Source organism: Anomaloglossus baeobatrachus, chromosome 11 (genome assembly GCF_048569485.1).
Source record: "Anomaloglossus baeobatrachus isolate aAnoBae1 chromosome 11, aAnoBae1.hap1, whole genome shotgun sequence".
In the NCBI taxonomy this organism is placed as follows: Eukaryota; Metazoa; Chordata; class Amphibia; order Anura; family Aromobatidae; genus Anomaloglossus; species Anomaloglossus baeobatrachus.
In genome coordinates this window covers 95,720,215-95,743,044 of record NC_134363.1, presented here as the reverse complement: position 1 = coordinate 95,743,044, position 22,830 = coordinate 95,720,215, and the positions used below count along the sequence as shown (strand labels likewise).

At 46.1% G+C, this 22,830-nt stretch overlaps 1 protein-coding gene across 3 annotated transcripts in view; it reads left to right on the top strand.

Annotated features, from left to right (window-relative positions):
• Positions 1-22,830, top strand: part of LIG1 (DNA ligase 1) — a 793,173-nt gene that overhangs the window by 447,528 nt on the left and 322,815 nt on the right. For all 3 annotated transcript variants that reach the window (XM_075328747.1, XM_075328748.1, XM_075328746.1), the window contains exons 17-20: positions 8,206-8,305; positions 11,009-11,094; positions 11,181-11,296; positions 15,381-15,476. In XM_075328747.1, coding sequence (XP_075184862.1) covers positions 8,206-8,305; positions 11,009-11,094; positions 11,181-11,296; positions 15,381-15,476 — 398 coding nt within the window. The remainder of the gene's footprint in view (positions 1-8,205; positions 8,306-11,008; positions 11,095-11,180; positions 11,297-15,380; positions 15,477-22,830) is intronic.

The following is a 22,830-nucleotide window of genomic DNA, read 5'->3' as shown; positions in this document are numbered from 1 at the left end:
ACCGGATATTCATTTGTAGGTTTTTCTCAAAAATGCACAGCCATAATTTAAAAACCTATTGGGGCGGGGCGCGTGGTTATGAGCTGGAGCTAGGAGGACGTATGTCAGGCGAGCTCCGCACATCCTAATATAAAATCCTGAGTGTACCCCAATGGAGTGGATTGAAACATCAGACTCATCAGACTCTCCCCTACCGTGGAAAGCTTCAAGAGGAACCTCAAGACCCACCTCTTCCAACAAGCCTACAACCTACAATAGCCCTCAGCCCAGTAGACCACTGCGCAACCAGCTCTGTCCTCACCTATTGTACCATCACCCATTCCCTGTAGACTGTGAGCCCTCGCGGGCAGGGTCCTCTCTCCTCCTATACCAGTCTGTCTTGTACTGTTAATGATTGTTGTACGTATACCCTCTTTCACTTGTAAAGCGCCATGGAATAAATGGCGCTATAATAATAAATAATAATAATAATAAAAACGGACTCCCTGGGACTCCTGGTGAGGGGCAAAGACGGTGGAGCGGTCGGTGGTGCGGTATACCTGTCTGAAGCGCTGTGAGAGGGAGCAGATACCAGTGCCTTGCAGTGGCCTCGGAGAGCGGCGGCCATCTTGCGTGTGGCATTCCATGCGGTGTGAGGAGTGGGGAACACGGGTCTGACGGGTCCGTGAATTATAATTTGCACATCGTAGAAGCCAGGACTTGAGGTGTGTGCTGTCAGCGGTGGCCAGAAAGATTTGCAGCGTGCAGGAAGAGATATCGGCCTGAGGGCTGCAGCGGACCTCGTGCTGTGTGCGACTGCCTGGGTCCTAGTGCCTTCTGCCTCCTGTCTGTGTTCTTGAAGCAGCTGAATGCCGGAGCCTGCGGGGGTGAGTGATTGCTTGCAAGAGGGGTTATTACATCAGCCTTAAACTCTAGACGAGGTGGAGGAGAAGAATTGAGACCCCCCCAGAAGTGTGGGATAGGGCACCCAAGATGGCGCTGCGGGTATTGGAGTGGCGGGAATGGGAGGAAAAACTGCAGCAGAGCAGAAAGAAGCTGCAGCTCCTCTACCGTAGCTCAGTTTGCCCGTCATAACTCCCCAGGTACAGACAGGGGAACTCAGGGGACAACATCAGGGTTGTCCCATGCCAAACAGCAGCGGCATGAGAATGCCCAGGGGTTGCGGGCCCAACAAGCTATCATGGAAGATAGGGAGGAGGACCCATCCACTTCACCTCTGTCACCCCAAACAGACAGACCTCTGCAGACATCTCTGCAATCGGAATCCCCTGCTCAGGAACCTGAAGTCGCCCACAGAGAACCTACTCTCACTGATGAGAGGGCGGCCATTGGAGTTTATAACCCCTCTCTTAATAACCTCACTTACCAAATGGGCTGTACTAAATGAGCCCTGGCAAGTGTGAGACAAGATATGAAACAACAAGCTGAAAGAACTACAACCCTGGAGGAGAGAGTGAGCGAAATTGATGATGTGCTCTGGCCCATGGTGAAGAATGTGCAGATGTATGGCAGAAGTATTGATGCAATTAGGGCGAAGCAAGATGACTTTGAGAACCGCCTGCGCAGAAATAATATCTGAATAGTGGGAGTGGCGGAGAAGACTGAGGGAACAAAGCCTGTTGAATATTTTGAAGACTGGATTATACAGACTTTCGGAAAGGATACGCTGACGCCGCTATTTGCTATTGAACAGGCTCACAGGGTCCCTACTCTGCCTCTTCCGCTGGGGGGCCCTCCACGCACAGTGCTTATGAGGATCCTGCACTATAGAGATAGGATAATATCTCTAAGAGCGGCAAGAAATATCCCAAATCTCTCTATAAATGGCTAGAAAGTGTCACTCCTCACCGACTACTCGTCAGAGGTCCTAAAAAAAAGGGCACAATTTCTGGACATTAAGAGCAGACTACGCCAATTGGATGCATCCTATTCAATGCTATATCCAGCACGATTCCGAGTGGCGGCGATGAATTCTACACACTTCTTTGAAACCCCAAAGAATGCAATGGAATGGCTGGATAAATGTGAGAAAAACATCCGGGACTCAAGGAGAGGACGGAGCCCACCTGATGTATGAAGAGGACTCATGTTTTGTTTTGTTCCTTTAATGGATGGGGGCGGTATCCCCAGTGTCCTTGCTCATCTCCGGATTTTGGATCCACTTGACTTTAAGGTTTCTGACAGGAGTTACTCTTTGGGACTGCGACCGGATCAGGGAAAAAAATGTAGGAAGGTGTGGGTGGTGTGGACTACCTCTCCTGGATGGTAGTTGAACCCGCGCAGTAACTTTACATGAAAGGATGGTCATTTTGCACTACTGCAGTTAAACGTCTTCCGGGATGGTCTTTGGTCCACGGCCCTCTTACGTGCACCCCTGTGCTCCCCCCCCCCCCCTTTTTTTTTTTTTTTTAAATCTCTCACTTCTCTTTTCCCCTTTTTTCTCTCCTTCTTCCCTGTCCCCCCCCCTCTTTTTTGTTTTTTTTTAATTTCTTTTTCTATTTATCTGAATGTTTATAGTATTGTGATACAGGGATATTGTGGCTCGGTGTAGGTGGTGGTGGTCATGACAATACTGCAATGAATATGTAGCCTTAGGTATAGCTTCCAGAGGAGCTTGCCTTGCCTTGGATTAGAAGTGACCTTTAAGTAGCACATGCTCCCCATGGGGTAGACATAGTTGTGTTTCGATAGTAGTTTTTGGTCTGAACTCCTACTGGTGAGGAATTTTTTGGTAGACCCTACTATCAATTAGTTGATGGTTGTAGTTGTTAGGTTTGGGGGGAGGGGGAAGGGCAATGTATTCGACTACAAAGCATAAGGCTGGATCGGTGGACTAGACGTCATAATGGGGTTTGGAAACAAATTCGACTTCAATTCATTTTAAATGGTGTAACATGATGCCTGAGCAGGTGACGATGCTGACTTGGAATGTGAGGGGGCAGAATGATGGAGTGAAGGACAGGGCGGTGATAGAATACGCAAAAACCTTTCCATCTTCAATAGTGTGTTTGCAAGAGACTCATTTGACTAAAGACAGGACCCATTTGTTGAATGCAAGGTGGATTAGACACAGTTTTCATGCCACTTATTCAAACTGTTCCAGAGGGGTCAGTTTACTGGTGCATCGCAACGTACCCTTTGTGTGTCAGTCTGTCAATATAGATGTAGACGTGAGGTATATTTGCCTTCTGGCACAGTTGGCAGGGGTGACATATGTCATAGTGGTTTACATTCCTCCTCCGTATTCGGGACCGGTTCTTCAAGACGCTCTTCATTTTGGCTCTCTCCCAAGAATAGATTTGGCCCTGGGTAATGCGCGAATGGCAAATTCAGTACATTTGGTGGAGAATTTGCCCCGTAGTATTTCAGACCATACCCCACTTCGGTTAGTGATACGGTTGGGGGGGTGAGGGAGGGGTTCCTATTCCCTGGAGATTTAATCCGTTTTGGCTTACCATATTCTCTGGGAGCAGTAAGGTCCCTAATCTACTTGAGAAATTTTTCTGTCATAATCGGGGGTCGTCCTCGAGGGCTATAGTGTGGGACACTATGAAGGCGTTTCTCAGGGGAATCCTTATTAATGAAGTGAATGGGATCAAAAACACTTCTAGATAGCTTGGGAACATACTGGGGAGGGAGGCCCAGGAGGCAGAATCAACTTATGGCGACCCTTAGGGCGACCCCCTAGGAGGGAGGACATACAAACTTTTTTTCTGCAGGGAAAAATGCCTGCTCTTTCGCATGACAATGTGTAGGCATTAGATGCCCCATTTAATCTAGAGGAAATGGAGCATGCTTTGTCATCAATGTCTAACAATAAGTCCCTGGGCATGGATGGCTTGCCAGTTGAGGTCATTAAGTCCTATAGTTCTATATTACTGCCCCAGTTGTTGGAAGTATTTAACGAGGCACTGGAGAATGGGAGGCTGCCGCCTTCCATTAATGAAGCCCTCATTGTGGTAATTCCCAAACCGGATAAAGACCCCGGCTTGCAGAATCCTACCGTCCGATATTCCTCCTCCCTGTGGATATTAAAATTTTGGCAAAGCTCCTTGCTAACAGACTAGCATGAGTTATATTTTCCGTTATACATCCTGACTAAACAGGCTTTATGCCAAATAAATCTACGGCCTTTAATATCAGACGTCTCTATCTGAATTTGCAACTACCCGTGGAAGGAGATCAGTTTAAAGTGGTAGTCTCTTTAGATACCGCTAAAGCATTTGATAGCGTCGAATGGAACTTTTTGTGGATGATATTAACTCATATGGGCTTTGGCGAGAAATTCATCTCATGGGGAAACTGCTATATGCAGCTCCCAGTGCCAGGGTAAAGGTTAATGGATTGCTGTTAGAGGGGTTTTCATTGGCTAAGGGGACTAGGCAGGGGTTTCCATTGTCCCCATTGCTGTTTGCCATTGCCATTGAGCCACTCGCTGCGGCCTTGAGAGCATCAAGTGGTGTGAAAGGCTTCCGGCACAGTAACTTAAAGGCCCAGTCACACTAAACAACTTACCAGCGATCCCAACAACGATACAACCTGATAGGGATCGCTGGTAAGTTGCTAGGAGGTCGCTGGTGAGATGTCACACTAAGCGACGCTCCAGCGATCCCACCAATAACCTGACCTGGCAGGGATTGCTGGAGCGTCGCTACACGCGTTGCTGGTGAGCTGTCACACAGGCAGATCTCACCAGCAACCAGTGAGCAGCCCCCAGCCAGCAGCGCCGCGTGGAAGCGATGCTGCACTTGTAACTAAGGTAAATATCGGGTAACCAACCCGATATTTACCTTGGTTACCAGCGCACACCGCTTAGCGCTGTGTCGCTGCACACCTAGCAACAGTATGTGAAGATGTAATTTACCCTCTCACTGTATATGCTGTGATACTATGTCATGATATGTATATTTCCCTGGTTGTATTAGTTGTAATTCATGTATTTTCTTGGGGGAGCTACTGGTCTCAATGTGTCTCTCTCATACAATTGTAGTCTTGGCATCTAATGTGATTATGTAAATAGCCTGTCCTCTTCTTTCCAGAGTTGTGTATCTAATCTGTAATTGCATTGGCCAGTGAAGGAATAGTCATTGTTCTTTACAGCAGGGGATCCCTTCATCTACTGTGGCTGGCAGACATATTGGAGCCCTGTGATGGACCAAACCATTGATGATAGGATGTGTGACCCCTACCCCCTGAACAAACATGGTGGGCTGGTCAAGCAGCACAGACAATGCATTTCCCTTTTTGTAACTTCAGAGTGAGCTGAAACTTGAAGAGAGCAGGAGCCCCAGCCTGGGTAGCTGTGGACACGGACAGAGCTAGGCCTGTGTGGCGGCCCGTGGGATTGCGTGGAACTCTTTGGACTACTGTAAGGACGATTGCTTTGTTATCCGGTCTGAGGATTGTCGGGAAGGGCCCCCGAATCTGTTTTACGTGGACTTATCGTGTGCTGTTCCAGTGTTCTTGTGAATAAACCTGTTGGATCGTCCCTCGGCCTCGTCCATCCTTTGCTCTCTTGTACACTCCCGTCACACAGTACACATCGGGTTAATTACCCGATGTGTACTCTGCCACGTGTGCAGGCAGCAGGAGCCGGCTTCTGCGGACTGGGAACCACGGTAAACATCGGGTAACCAAGAAGCCCTTACCTTGGTTACCCGATATTTACCTTCGTTACCAGCGTCCGCCGCTCTCAGCTGTCAGTGCCGGCTCCTGTTCTCTGCACTCCTAGCCACAGTACACATCGGGTTAATTACCCGATGTGTACTGTGGCTACGTGTGCAGAGAGCAGGGAGCCGGCACTGACAGCTGAGAGCGGGTAACCATCGGGTAACCAAGGTAAGGGCTTCTTGGTTACCCGATGTTTACCGTGGTTACCAGCGTCCGCAGAAGCCGGCTCCTGTTGCCTGCACATTTAATTGTTGCTCTCCCGCTGTGAAGCACACATTGCTGTGTGTGACAGCAACAGAGCAACAACTAAAAAATGGCCCAGGACATTCAGCAACAACCAACGACCTCACAGCAGGGGCCAGGTTGTTGCTGGATGTCACACACCGCAACATCGCTAGCAACATCGCTGCTACGTCACAAAAGTTGTTCCTTAGCAGCGATGTTGCTAGCGATGTTGCTTAGTGTGACGTGGCCTTAACAGAGAAAGTTGCTCTTTATGCAGACGACATGCTTCTGTTCCTAGATGATAGGCCAAACTCCCTCAAGGAAGCTATAGGTGTTATCGACCAATTTGTTACACTGTCGGGCTTAACAATTAATTGGGACAAATCAGCTTTGATGGCATTAGGGCCTGTCCCCCCTGCCCCGGAGAATCTGGTAGGGCAGCTGAAGCTCTCTTCTCTTTAAATACCTGGGCGTTTGGATTAGTGAGAAGGTGACAGACTTTAAGAAACTAAACATCACTCCTCTGCTAAGTAGATTTCAGCAGAAAACCAAAACCTGGTGTAAACTCCCTCTATCGGTAGTTTGTAGGGCTAATTTGTCAAAAATGATTCTGATGCTGCAGGCACTATACCTGTTACATAATTCACCAGTCTGGCTACCCCAACATATCTTTCATAAAATTAACAGTATTTTCAGAGAGTTGATCTGGAAAAGGGGAATTGCATGGATAAAATTGCAACACTACAAAAACCTAAAATGAATGGGGGGGCTGGCAGTTCCGGACCCGTTTTTCTATTATCTGGCAGCTCAACTGCAATATTTCAAGAATTGGGAGGTGGAGGGTGTGGGATCTTCGCCGTCAATAGTGGCAATGCTGCGTCATGTTTTGGGGAGGAGGGACTTATCTGCGGAGTTAGATTCGGGTTTTTTTCTGAAAATATCTCTTTTGGAGCATCATACCTTGAGGGCGATGGGGAAGACCTGGAAAAAAGTAAAAGATGTACTGAAGGTGGGAGCAGTCACCAAATACTTATGAGGAAACCCGAATCTCCATGAACTTGACAAACTATGTGGGTTTGATTTATGGCAGCGCAAGGGGATCAAGAAGATGCAGCAATTGTTTGAAGAGGGGCGGATAAAGACGTTTGAAGTGCTTAGGAGGGAATTTGATATCCCGAATAGCAGGTTCTTCCAATACCTTCAGGTTCGGCATGCATGCAAGGTGCAGTCTGTATCTGTGGGGTTGTCACCAGTGTACCCGACGCTGTTACTGGATATTTCAGTGGCGGCTGGGGACACTAAGGGTGCGATCTCCTGGTACTACATGTACTTCCAGGGTGCCAATTTTAGGGAGGTAACCTGTTGTCTTAGAAATATTTCCCAGGTCTCTCTGCCACCTATCTCTGAGGGGATGGGGGAGGAGATACTGCAAAATATTCCACTGTTGTCTGTAAGCGAGTCACATAGGCTATCACAAATTTTTTTAGTACATAGGTTATACTGGATGCCAGCATTTTTATTCAAAATAGGTGCTAGCCCCAACTCATGTTGTTGGAAATGTGGAGCTTCGGACGATGATTTGATTCATCTTATGTGGAACTGCCCACGTTTGAGAAGATACTGGAAGGGAGTGCTTGACCTGATTGATTCTGTGTATGACTGTCATACTGATCGTGGACCTCTGACGTGTTCTTGGATACACGGGGGAACTCTCTATTCTGGAGAGCCATAAGACTGCTATCGCGCGTATATTATATCAGGCAAGGAAGGTCATAGCATTATACTGGAAAAATAGGAAGGTTCCCGACACTAAAGAGTTAGATGATAAGGTAAATTATGTCCTCCGGCTGGAGAAGTATGTTTATCAGAAGAGAAGGGCATACAAAAAATTCGAGGATCTGTGGGTCCCGTGGCTTGATACTCCAAATTTGGCTCCGGTGACGCTGACCTGGGCTAGAGCCCTGGGGGTGAATTAGGTTTTGCTTAGACGCTTGGGAAGGAGCCATGGTGTCAGGTTGAATTGCAGGTGTTTTAGATAGATCAGTGACCAGTCCCCCACTCAGAGTACCTATGCCTTACTCTGTTTATGAATATAAATGTACAGAAGAATATACAGTGTATTGAGTCAAATAAGGGATTTTGTTTGGGGGGGGAGAGCGATGGGTTTGCATACTTGTATCAATGCGTTGTTTTTCTTCTATTAAACAAAAATGTTAATTAAAAAATGTTTGATTTAAAAAAAAAACAAAACCTAGTGGGGCAGAAAATCAGCACAAGCAGTGTTTACATGTAGAATCTCCTCTTCTTCAGCATTCCCAGATGCCGTATTAGATGCTTCAAAAGGAATGAGTACAGATGCCAAAAAAGCTTTGATTGAAGAGCACGCCATGATTTTGAAGCAGACATACTGGTGAGATTCTACTGTACATTGTGTTGATAATGTCTTGCAAATAAAATGTAAAATCAATCTAATATCCAGATATAATTTCATGTAATTTCTGAATTGCCTTAGACATATATTAGATTATTTAGGGTGGTATTGCTCACTGAGCCAGACAGTCTATAGACATCAGACTGATTAACTGTAGAAAGTTATCCATGAGATTTGTGCAGCTGGTGCTTGTGTAATGAGCGCACGGCTTTCTTATTTGCATACTTCCCAGGGGGCGTTGCTCTAGAATCACTGCGTTGAGAAACACATGATGGTGTCTCCGCAGTGGATATGTTGATCTCCCTAAGGTCAACAATGCTTGCTTAAGTAGTCTTTTACTAGGCATTGCCCCCACTAGCCAGATTCCTACTCCACACTGATGAGGGGCAAATACCCCGAAACGGCTGTCTGTGGATGGATACCATGTTTGGTATAGGTGGTCTCCTTGACTGCAGACTGCCCTTCCCGTGGTTGTTCCTTCCCGGTGAAAGACCTGGCTAGTTTCCTGGCAGCGTTGAGAAACACGTGATGGTGTCTCCGCGGCTTTCTTATTTGCATACTTCCCAGGGGGCGTTGCTCTAGAATCACTGCGTTGAGAAACACGTGATGGTGTCTCCGCAGTGGATATGTTGATCTCCCTAAGGTCAACAATGCTTGCTTAAGTAGTCTATAGACATCAGACTGATTAACTGTAGCAAGTTATCCATGAGGTTTGTGCAGCTGGTGCTTGTGTAATGAGCGCACAGATCATTGCTTAGAACAGGAATTCCCACTTTTTTCTGGTTTAAAGTACATACTATACAATTGATTAAACTTGAGCACACACAACACATAAGGGGATATTAGCACCTGATACAATTATAGCGTAATGAAAGCATGACCTTAATGTATGATAGGTGCCAAGTCCTCTTTCAGGATTCCAAACGCACACATACACTGGAGTCAAGCCGTACCCATTACATGGGGAATTCCAGAGATGGCTGCTGTTAGGTTGACCAATAGGTCACAACAGTTGCCAGCGATGACCAAATGCGGAGGGAGTCCCGGGGCCCCCCTCAGCTTCCCTCAGCCCCAATGAGATACAGACAGACGCTGATATCCACACAGAAGGCAAGGGCTGTGTGCTCCAAAGAAGACTAATTTATTTTCACACAGACAGGGTTTATCAAACTAATAGGGGCGTAACTGTGTCGTGTACAAAGGCATTGGTTTCGTTTCTCGTCATAAACATAAGTTTCCATTTCTCAGTAAACGCATAAATGAGTTTCGGTTCCTGGCGTAAGCGTAAAACACAACTCTTATTGTCTTAAACCGGGCTGCAGGTCTTATCGCTCTGTTTTTGGGTCTCGGCGTCTAGAATTCTGGAATGCGCTCTCAGAATCTGTTACGTAAACAAGTCTGGTCGTGCTCTTTGCAAAGGAGAAAGAATTTCTATGATTTTTCTAACCATTAAAAAAAGATACCTCTTTCCTCACACTGCCATTCGTACTTGTCCCTGAGTTACATACACTTGTATGTTTAGTGATGCGCCCACGGGGTCAGAGGGCCGCAGTTCTTCTCCTGGGTCGCAGCGGTGGCCTTGCCCGGTTCCGTGACCCCGGCAGTGTCAATAAAGATGAAGATAATGGGAGTAGTTGTTAGTGACGCCACCTGTGGTTTGCGGCCAGTATTAGCCGCCGCTGCGGGAAGGCTCTCTGCTGGGGCGGATGGTGATGCAGCTTGGTTGTTGCATCTCTCCACAGGCAGAGCTGGGCCCCAGGGAGGATGTCGGTGGAAGTAGTTGTCTATGGCGCAGGAGCGCGATCTTGAGAGCGTCGGCAGTAATGGGACGACACAGAGGGTGCAGTACAAGTTCTTTACTTACTGGAAGCACACTGCCATTGGAGTACCAGGCTGAGCTGTGGTAGACTTCAGCCGATCCCAGATACTTCAGAGGTCGAGGCCGGTGTTTCCTTCTGTGCGTCACCTTTCGACTGTTTCCCTCCACCCCAGCTCCTGGGCCATGGAATGGGTCATGGGTGCTTTCTGCACTCCCTGCGAACCCTTGGATCCCCCTTCTTTCCTAAGAACCCGGGTTGAGCTTCCAGCTTCAGACTATGGGCCCGAACTGTCCACGTCTTTGCCTATCTCCTCCTGAGTGCGACCTAGCGCTTGCTGCGCCCGGAGCTAACTTTTGACTTACTTGTGTGTGAGATGGCTCCTCAAGTCTGTACTCACTCCTGGTCCTAGGACAAATTCCTCCAGCCGCCCGTCCCCAGGACCACTCTCCTGCAGCTCTGCTTCCTTCTGCCTCCTCAGACTGTCTGCGTGTGTGTCTGCTGACTTGCCACTTCCCTCTCTCTCTGCTGCTCGCCTTTCCCCCCCAGGTTCCTGAGCAGAAGGTCCACTGCATTAGTGATATTAGTGATGGCCATCCTTCCAATGTCTCTACCCTAGCCCAGTCCCAGTGAGAGGGCAACTGTGTATGGTGGTGAATTGTGGTGGTTGTATACCGGTGATGACCTCCTCTGCATCCGAGATGAATACTGCACCTCGTGTGAGGTGCAGTACCCAGTAGCGCCTGAAGCCGCAGGGGCGCCACATTTAGTGCATTAAGAAACATTACTATATATAAGAAAATGGTATAAATTTTCATTAGTGTTTGTCACTCTTAATTCCTCCTCGGCCTCTTTTTTTTCTTAGTGAATTACCAAACTATGATCTGGTTATTCCTGCCCTCTTGAAGCATGGAATTAAAGAGCTTCCTCAGCACTGTAAGCTTACTCCAGGTAATCATTCTTATTTTTGAGAATATTCTTTTGCAATTTCCTTTTTTTCATTGAGAACTTATTAAATCTCCTCTTTCTTCCTTAAGGGGTGCCTTTAAAGCCCATGTTGGCACATCCTACAAAGGGTGTTGGTGAAGTCTTGAAAAGGTTTGAAGAAGCTGCTTTTACCTGCGAATATAAGTACGATGGAGAGCGTGCCCAGGTATCCATATTATCAGCTAAAAAAATGTAGCAATATGTTAGCCTACATTCACGCATGTTTATCTCATCAGTGTGCTGTAAAATGGACCGTACACGGATCCATAGTCTAATGGGACACATACATGTTAAAATCACTAAAGGGAAAAATCCAACATCCACCTCCAAGTGTATAAAACTAATTCTTTATTCAGATTCCATTAAAAACAGGGGGAGATGTGAGTCACATCCAAAACATTAAGATCCTTTCGCACCCGTAATATTGATGGTACGCGTTTCGAGCTACTCGCTCTTAGTCCAAGTCCATACTAGTTTAGACATAAAGTGAAACTTTAAAGGGAAAAAGGAAAAGTAGGAGAAACAGACGGAGGAGAAACAGACGGAGGAAATGACATCACACAGAATAAAAAAGTCAGACCTATGTGAAGACAATATGCGCATATAAAACAATACGGGACTATTATGATCAAATTGTAAAAAAACAGAGCATTAATACATGGGTCATATGGGAGATCCAAAATCATGGAAGATGATATATATGAAACAAACAAAATGAATACAGATCCATACATCGAATAATTACACAGAACCGTCTCTTTCCCAAATAATCGTAGCCATCAGGACACACCGACACACACCCCCCCCCACCCCCCGGTGAAAGGCATGTGTTGATGTGCACACATGGCACAAATAATAGCTGCATCCAAGAGAGAAGCGGCTCAGCACAACCATTATACAATATTGATGCCAAAGACCCATAATCAGAAGGATGGATCTTCAATCAAATGTGTCTCACTTTATATATACATAATGGAAACCAGTAAAACCATGTCAGGCACATAACCGTAGGTAAAACTATCTTACCACATCCAAAACACATATACAGATGGCATAAAAACAAAAAAATATATATATTTTAATATATGTTTTTCAATATATGTTTTTTAATTCATCCCTCAGATTCATGCCTAACGGTGCTCTGGTTTCCATTATGAACATCCATTTTGCTTCTTTTTTGCGCATAATTTTTATAATATCACCACCTCTAGGTGGCAGTGTAATTTTTTCAATGGCATTAACCAAACAACTATCTGTATTGCCACCATGGAATGATATGAAATGCTGTGACGCTCCCGAGGGGCTCCTGCTACTTCTATTGCAGGCATCATACAGGTGTTCCGAGATTCTCCGTCTTAGACTATGGCAAGTACTACCTATGTATTGAATGTTGCACTTAGTGCATGTAATGAGATAAATAACGTGGGTTGTCCCACAATTAATGAATGAATTTATATTATATTCTCTCTTCGTAGTACTAGATAGGAATTTTTTTACATTGCGCATGTATTTACATAAACCACATGCCCTCTGTCCACACCTGTACAAGCCTGCAACAGACAACCAGTTCTGAGAGTTTTTATTGAGATTTTTGTTGCAGTTAGTATGATCACTGGGAGACACAACTGATGCAATAGTATAATTTCGTTTTGGAACAAATCTCACTCCCTTTTCTAAAATGTTTTTAATAACATCATCTCTACTCAGAATAGGGAGATATCTTTTCAGAATATTTACAACGGAATGGAAGTCAGTGCTGAACTTTAGTAGAAAAAACAGTCGGTGACTGTTCACACATGGAATCTCCAGATATTGGTTTCTATCCTTCAAATCAGCGCGGATTCTAGCTTTAGAAATAATTTCCTCAGAAAAACCTCGGCAGAGAAATCTCTTTTTGATAATAGCACATTCCTGTTCATATAATTCCTCCGATGAACAGCACCTTCTCGCACGAATGAACTCCCCAATGGGGATATTGTTCACAACATGCCGAGGATGGCAGCTGTTAGTATGGAGTAACGAGTTCCCCGCCGTCGGTTTCCTCAACAAACTACAGGTCACAGATTTAGACTCAACATCAGAAGAAAAAACCACATCCAAAAAAGTTATTTGTTTTCTTTGGTATTCATAAGTGAATTTAAGATTATAAGATTATTGTTCATGTATGATACAAAATCAGAAGCAATATCCTCCTCCCCCTTTCACACAACAATCACATCATCTATATAACGTAGGAAAATCACAATATTGTGTGAAAATGGATTATCAGCACTGAAGACAAAACCCTCCTCCCACCATGACAAAAATATGTTTGCCAAGGAGGGGGAGAATTTTGCTCCCATTGCACAACCTTGTGTCTGGATATAGTGGCCACTCATAAAAGTAAAAAAATTATTTTTTAACAAAAAATGTGTTACCTCCAGAATAAAATTCTGAAGGTCAGGTGAGTAGCCACTATATCTAGACATGTGGTGCTTCAGAGCTAAAAGAGCCAGTTCATGGGGAATAGACGTATACAGGCTGGTGATATCACACGTTAGCCAACTGAATTCTTTATCACATGTAAATTCCGAAAAGATACTGAAAATATGTTTCGTGTCCCGAACATAACTCGGTGAAATTTGTGCCAGTGGCTGTAATCGCAGATCCAGCCACTCTGACAGCCGCTCATTCATGGAGCCAATCCCAGACACGATGGGTCTAAATTCCGGGGGAAAGCGGTTCTTGTGCGTTTTTGGTAATGCATGAAACAGAGACACTGCTGGAAAAGGTGGATTCAAATATTCACTCTGTTTAGCTGAAATAACCCCCAGATGTACACACTCAGTCCATGGTGGCAATACGGATAGTTGTTTGGTTAATGCCATTGAAAAAATTACGCTGCCACCTAGTAGTTTATAATATCACCTGGTGGTGATATAAAAATTATGCGCAAAAAAGAAGCAAAATGGATGTTCATAATAGAAACCAGAGCACCATTAGGCATGAATCTGAGGGATGAATTAAAAAACATATATTGAAAAAACATATATTAAAATATAATTTTTTTTTTTTTTTTTTTTGTTCTTATGCTATCTGTATATGTGTTTTGGATGTAGTAAGATAGTTTTACCTACGGTTACGTGCCTGACATGGTTTTACTGGTTTCCATTATGTATATATAAAGTGAGACACATTTGATTGAAGATCCATCCTTCTGATTATGGGTCTTTGGCATCAATATTGTATAATGGTTGTGCTGAGCCGCTTCTCTCTTGGATGCAGCTATTATTTGTGCCATGTGTGCACATCAACACATGCCTTTCACCGGGGGGTGGGGGGGGGTGTGTGTCGGTGTGTCCTGATGGCTACGATTATTTGGGAAAGAGACGGTTCTGTGTAATTATTCGATGTATGGATCTGTATTCATTTTGTTTGTTTCATATATATCATCTTCCATGATTTTGGATCTCCCATATGACCCATGTATTAATGCTCTGTTTTTCTACAATTTGATCATAATAGTCCCGTATTGTTTTATATGCGCATATTGTCTTCACATAGGTCTGACTTTTTTTTTTATTCTGTGTGATGTCATTTCCTCCGTCTGTTTCTCCTCCTTTTCCTCTTTTTCCCTTTAAAGTTTCACTTTGTCTAAACTAGTATGGACTTGGACTAAGAGCGAGTAGCTCGAAACGCGTACCATCAATATTACGGGTCCTAGAGGATCTTAATGTTTTGGATGTGACTCACATCTCCCCCTGTTTTTAATGGACTCTGAATAAAGAATTCATTTTATACACTTGGACGTGGATGCTGGATTTTTCCCTTTCCTGGAGCTTCCTGGCTTGGCCGGCCTTTCCATCCGTGCACCTGTCCCTCATTGGAGTCTCCTCAGACCTGGGCGAGCTGATTTCTCTTTTTTCTCTACATGTTAAAATCAGGGTATGTCTTATTGTTCCTTTTTCGAATTAGAATTTACTTACTCATGTCTGAGGATCTGTAATAAGTAAATGAAAATCTGAAGACATCCTTTTTCTATCAATTTGATTGGAAAAATGTACGGGTTAACTACCTTAATTTTTTTTTAAACTGAAGAGAAAAAATCCCTGAATGTGGATGACACAAGAGCATATGTCAGTCTGTTTTTGATGAATGTAAAGACTTAAATGGATGCGTGGAAGTGGCCTTAGGCAAGTGGATAAACATTTCAGAGCAGCGAAATACAAATATACAAATATAAATTCTGTGTATAACTCTCCTCTTCATAGATACATATACTGGAGAATGGTGAAGTTCATGTCTATAGCAGGAACCAAGAAAATAATACTACAAAATATCCAGATATAATTGGCCGGATTCCACAGGTAATCGGTTTCATCCCACTTGCGCCTTTCCATCTTTCTGACCTGGTTTTCATTTGCCTTGTTCTCCTGTAGTATTTATAGTTGGCCACAGCTATGAAATTAAGGGTACTTTCACACTGGCGTACAAAAAAAATTGGTCCCATTCTCATCCAGAGAAGTGGTACGAGTGAAATCAATTTGATATTCCATATGTCATGCGACTGTGCAGTTTTTTCCCTTCACCTATCATCTGTACGTCATAAGTATGAGGTTTGTTTTTTTCCTCTGCAACTCTGAATTCTATAATAATTTACAGGACCATTTACAGTGATCTTTGCTAAAGAAGGGTAAAGTATCCTTAAAAAACGGACGCCCCAAGGTCCTGCATGTGGCATCCGATTATTTTTTTTTTCTTGCACCCATTGACAAGTCGTGTCCGATTGACAATTGCAGTAGCATCTTTGTTTCTCAGTCTGCTTTGATCTGAGGAAAAACTTGCAGATCTGCTCTGTCTAATTGACTAACATGGGTCCAAGTGCAATGCGCAATTTTTTTTTTTTTTCTTTCTCTCACATTGCACTTGTCCGTTTTTTACACTAAGGGGAGAGAACCCTAATTCTGTTTGAATCTGCCTGGAATTCTAAGGAAAAATAAAATGAGTCCTCAGTGGTGTATGCCATTCGGGCCCTCTGAAGGATTCAGCCTTTTTCTTTTCTGTTCTGATGTAAATATGCTTACATATCTATTGTGGGAATGCAAGATTTGTGTGTCTATATCTGAAAATGTGACACGTTATTTGCAATTTAGTCTATCTAAACTTTTGCCCAAAAAAAATCGTTTTCCCTTCTGAGCTCTGCCACTTGCCCAAATCGTTTCAAACCACATATAGGATATTGCCGTTTTCATTAGACGTTGCACAACAATTTCTGGGGTCCATTTTCTACTTGTGAAAAATACAAGAATTTACATCATAGCAATATTTTTACATTCCACTTTAAGCCTTCAGTTGCTTCACAGGAATTGATACTTTGTAAACTCCATTAATGCTGTTTTCAATTCTTTGAGGGGTGCAGTTTGTAACTTGGGGTCTTGTTTTGGAGTTTACTGATCTATTCGCCATAGTCAAATTAAAAGTGAAGTGGTCCATAAAAAAGAGTTTTTGTAAATTTTGTTGAAAAAGTGAAAAGTTGCTGTTAACTCTTTTTAACCTTCTAACACCATTGCAAAATATAAGGTTGTTTCGGAAATGTTGCTGACGTAAAGTGGACACATGGTAAATGTTACTTATTAAAAATGTTGAGCAGTCTGGTTAAAGTCTGCAATTCCTCTGTGTGACGGTAGATTTCTGAGTCCTTGCGGTGTGTGCATGGTCAGACTCTCCAGTGTTGCTGGTGAGAGCGATCACATGCTGACTAAATGTATTGAGTGAGACTAAGCACATCTACTTGGAATGTGGCTGGAAGTATAAACCTCCCGCAACAATGAAGAATCCATAAATTGACTGCAGAATCACTACAAGACCGGACAACAGCTTTATATTGTTTTAAAGGGAATCTGTCACCACTTTTTTGGACTATAAGCTGCGGCCACCACCACGAGGCTCTTATATACAGCATTCTAACATGCTATAAATAAGAGCCCAGGCCGCTGTGACAACATAAAAAACACTTTAGAATACTTACCCAACGGTCGCGCTGCGGTGGAATAGGGCCAAATGGGCGTCTGTTGTCCGGTGCCGGAGCTGCCTGTTTTGGCCATCTTTGTTCTCCTTCTTCTCTAAACGCGGTGCATGACGGGTCCGACGTCATCCCCACTCGCCGGCATTCCGGTCCTGAGCAGGCGCACTTGGATCTGCCCTGAGCAGGGCAGATCAAAGTATGTAGTGCGAATGCGCAGGACCGGCGAGTGTGTATGACGTAGCTGGGTCATGCACACAGGCTTCAGAAAGACGACGAAGATGGCTGAAAGGGGAGGCACCCGCACCGGACAATGGAGACGCCCATTAGGCCCTATTCCACCGCAGAGCGACCGTTGGGTAAGTATTATAAAGTGTTTTTTTATGTTATTACAGCGGCCTGGGTTCTTATATACAGCATGTTAGAATCTATATATATAATTGCCTTATTTTGTCTGTCTGTCTGTCTGTCTTGCTCCAAAATTGTGTCCTTACCGTGACATGTCCTTACGGTGACAAACAGCGGATTGGCCGCTGGCCTCGCCATGGCCCCGCCCCCCGCACGGATTGGCCGCTCGGCTTCACGGATTGGCCGCTCGCCTCGCCTTGGCTCCGCCCCCCGCACAGATTGGCCGCTCGCCCAGGCTCCGCCCCCTACACGGAATGGCCTCTCGCCCCGAGGTGAGTGCATCAAGGTCCTGCAGCGGCGGACACACACACACACACACACACACACACACACACACACATCAGATCACATTCACTCTCACAAACACATCAGATCGCATCCACGTCCTGCAGCGGCGGAACACACACACACGCACACACATAAGAACAGACACACACATCAGATCACACTCACTCTCACACACACCTCACACACACATCAGATCGCATCCACATACTTACAACATCCCGTGATATCGCTTGCTTCTCGGCGGCGATCCTGTGCGTGCAGTGATCTTCCAGGACCTGCCGGAGGATCACTTGGCCGGAAGCATGTGGTATCTCCGGATGTTGTGATTGTGTCAGCGCGTATGTGCGATATCGTCAGTGTGTGTGTGTGAGTGTATGCGATCGGATGTGCGTGAGTGTGTTCTGATGTGTGAGTGTGTGTGTGTGAGTGTATGCGATCGGATCTGTGAGTGTCGGCAGAGGAGCATGGCGTGCAGCACAGCTGCTGGGACCGCACACCGGTGGGCACAGGGAGAAGTGGGGTGTGTGTGTGAGTGTATGCGATCAGATGTGTGCGTGTTTACTGTCTGATGTGTGACTGTGGAGCACGATGGGGGGTGCACAACATGGGGGATGGAGCACGATGGGGGGTGCGCAGCATGGGGGATGGAGCACGATGGGGAGTGCGCAGCATGGGGGATGGAGCACGATGGGGAGTGCGCAGCATGGGGGATGGAGCACGATGGGGAGTGCGCAGCATGGGGGATGGAGCACGATTGGGAGTGTGCAGCATGGGGGATGGAGCACGATGGGGGGTGCGCAGCATGGGGAATGGAGCACGATTGGAGGTGCGCAGCATGGGGGATGGAGCACGATGGGGAGTGCGCAGCATGGGGGATGGAGCACGTTTGGGAGTGCGCAGCATGGGGGATGGAGCACGATGGGGAATGCGCAGCATGGGAGATGGAGCACGTTTGGGAGTGCGCAGCATGGGGGATGGAGCACGATGGGGAGTACGCAGCACGGGGGATGGAGCACAATGGGGAGTGGGGATGGAGCACGATGGGGGGTGCGCAGCATGGGGGATGGAGCACGATGGGGGGTGCACACCTCCCCCCAAAACACACACACACACACACACACACACTGCCACACACGCACTGCACAACACACCGCACACACACTAAGAAACACTGCCCTACACAGACACCCACACACACAGATAACGCCGCAGATGTGTGCGTGTTTACTGTCTGATGTGTGACTGTGGAGCACGATGGGGGTGCACAACATGGGGGATGGAGCACGATGGGGGGTGCGCAGCATGGGGGATGGAGCACGATGGGGAGTGCGCAGCATGGGGGATGGAGCACGATGGGGAGTGCGCAGCATGGGGGATGGAGCACGATGGGGGGTGCGCAGCATGGGGGATGGAGCACGATGGGGGGTGCGCAGCATGGGGGATGGAGCACGATTGGGAGTGTGCAGCATGGGGGATGGAGCACGATTGGAGGTGCGCAGCATGGGGGATGGAGCACTGGGAAACACTGCCCTACACAGACACCCACACACACAGACAACGCCGCAGATGTGTGCGTGTTTACTGTCTGATGTGTGACTGTGGAGCACGATGGGGGGTGCACAACATGGCGGATGGAGCACGATGGGGAGTGCGCAGCATGGGGGATGGAGCACGTTTGGGAGTGCGCAGCATGGGGGATGGAGCACGATGGGGAATGCGCAGCATGGGGGATGGAGCACAATGGGGAGTGCGCAGCATGGGGGATGGAGCACAATGGTGGGTGTGCAGCATGGGGGATGGAGCACGATGGGGAGGTGCGCAGCATGGGGGATGGAGCACGTTTGGGAGTGCGCAGCTTGGGGGATGGAGCACGATGGGGAGTGCGCAGCATGGGGGATGGAGCACGTTTGGGAGTGCGCAGCATCGGGGATGGAGCACGATGGGGAGTACGCAGCATGGGGGATGGAGCACAATGGGGAGTGGGGATGGAGCACGATGGGGGGTGCGCAGCATGGGGGGTGCGCAGCATGGGGGATGGAGCACGATGGGGGGTGCGCAGCATGGGGGATGGAGCACGATGGGGGGTGCACACCTCCCCCCAAAACACACACACACACACACACACTGCCACACACGCACTGCACAACACACCACACACACACTGGGAAACACAAACACTGCCCTACACAGACACCCACACACACAGACAACGCCGCACACACAAAACACCACCTTCTAGTGCTGTATATAAGAGCCCGATGGTGGAGGCCACAGCTTATAGTCCAAAAAAGTAGTGACAGGTTCCCTTTAATGGCACATTTCAGATTTTCAAATTTTTGTCATAATTTAACTCAAGTTGGATCAATCTAAATTTACCACTAACTTAACCCCTTCCCGACATGGCAAGTTTCTGATTTTGCTATTCCATTTTTTTTTCTACACTTTTTCAAAGAGGCATATCATTTTTATTTTTCTGTTCACATAGCCGTTTGAGGTTTATTTGTTTTTTTTCTTTTTTTTATGGGATGGCTTTTAATTTTGAATACCATCTGTTTTATCATGTTATGCACTGGAAAATGGGTGAAAAAATCCATGTGCAGCAAAGTAGTGAAAAAGCACAAACCTGCAGCTGTTTCCCAAGCAATAACTGCTCTACAAAGTACAACAAAATCACGCTATTTTACTGCAATTTATGCATGGAAATTGCGCCAAAGCATTGACATCAATGTTCTTCCATATGTTAAAGAATGCTCTGTGAAACCAGCACAAATCACCCATTGGCCACACTGCTTGACAAGTGGAATGAGGCTTTGATGCCGATATACGGTTTAATTTTCATCAAATGTGGTACAGGCTTTTCGCATTAATATCTCCCGCTGGGTCTCGTCTATGCCAAAGGACCATGCTCTTGAAGTCTTCTGGTTTGATGCAGCTTTAGACTTTTTAGGTAATCAGTTACTGATGAACAATTAAACAATGACATTTGATTATGCGTTGGCATTATTTAACAAAACCTAGGCCATAATGCAGCATCAGTGTGTAAAACATGAAAATAAAGCCTAAGGTTATGTGCGCACGTGTGCGCTCTGCACTGCATCTAAAAGGTGTGCTTCAGAGCGCAGCTGAAAAGCTCCGTTCTGAAGCGCATGGTGCCGGCAGAGAACGTGCGCTCTGCATGCAGCTCCTGCCATAGACAGAGCAGGGGCTGCCGGCAAAGCGCACGGAAGAAGTGACATGTCACTTCTTAGAACGCGCGCTTCAGGCAGCAGCCGAAGCGCTGCGCTCTAAAACGCCATGTGCGCACGGCCCCTGCACATTCTCCATAGATTATGCAGGGGACGCAGGACGCATGCAGTTACGCTGCGCTACAAAGCGCAGCGTAACTGCATGTAATTACGCAACGTGCGCACATAACCTAAGGGTCAAATTTACACTGAAAGATTTTATTGATCGAGCATTTCTAAGAACAGTCCATACTAATCTTGCAGTCTAACCAGACTGCCGATCACCAGATGAATGAGCCAAACCCTTGTTTGTTCAGTGAAATCATCTTTTATGCTGCACAAAAGTTCTGATCAGTGCATTGCACTGTGTAAACCATACTTGTCCTGTAAAGAACAATGGTAGCCTATGCACAACGAGAAATCTATTACACTTTGTTCAGTGAGAGTCGTTACAAGTAGTCTGCCTATGTAAAAGGCTATTAAATGACCACAGATCAGCAATTAAGATGCCAATTGGCAGGGGTGTAGTGCCGCTGGTCGGTTTGTGTACTCAAACCTTTACTTCCAAAATAATTGAGGTTAAGTTGCAGCCAGGTGCTGCTAATCAATGTTCTTAATTAAATGTTTATCAAAATTAGTATTAAGAGCAAAAAATGTGCATTAAAGAAAGACTTATCAGTATTGCAGCACATAAATGGTTAAATAAGGTAATGGGTGCAAATTCGATATAAATGTACTATATATATATATAGAGTTCATACACACGCAAGATTTTTGCCATCTAATCTGAGAGCTGCATAATGGAGAGACCCTGATTGCAGTGAGATGTCACTTACTGGGCTGCTGTCATGTGTCTCTCACGGGGGTGTGTGACTGGAACAGGGGCTTCTAGGCTGACCCGAAGACTGGGACCCTTGTGCTGTCCCTTATCTTGAATGGTAGTCTAGGTCGAGCTTCCAACGTGACCCTGTCTCCTGTCCAAGCCCCGATACTACACACCCCTCCACCCGGGGAGTGGCCCAGAGACCCAGTAACCCCACCCCACAAATAGTCACAGACAAGGGCAAAGGAAAACTTATGCACACAGCACTCAAACACAAAGAAAGCAGAATATGTGAACTGGGGAGTAAAGTAAAAGGGATAGGAAATAACTACACAACTGAAGGACTCACACACCATGCTGAACTGCAAACTGAAGATCACCATGTAACTGGATAGCACCAGGAAGCAAAGAGCTATTTCTGGCAAACAGCCCCAGAATCCAGAACCTTATAAAGACTGGTGATGGTGATCAGCAACCTGAGCACACCGCAGCTGCTCACAGTCTAGCAGAAATTAACTCTCGCTCAACTGGAGAGCAGTGAAGCCAGAACTAGCCGATGCCTATGATGATCTGTGCAACTAAAGAATCCCAGGCAGGTTGACGAACTTCGCAGTATGAACAGAGTCCGATGCCGCCATGACACCCAGTGAGTGCAACGCAGAACACCGCACAACAGTAACTCTTCTTCTACGAGGGACCTCAGGACCCTCAGAGACCAACGACCCCGGCTTCTCAGGATGGCAGCGATGAAAGGCCATAACCAAGAGCTCTGCATGAATATCTGAGGCTGGTACCCTAGTCTTCTCCTCCAGGCCATAATCCCGCCAGTGTACCAGATATTGCAGAGAACGACGAACTAACTGGGAATCAATGATCCTAGACACCTCAAACTCCAAAGAACCATTAACCAAAACCGGAGGTGGAGGAACAGAAACAGAGGTTACTGAACCAACAAC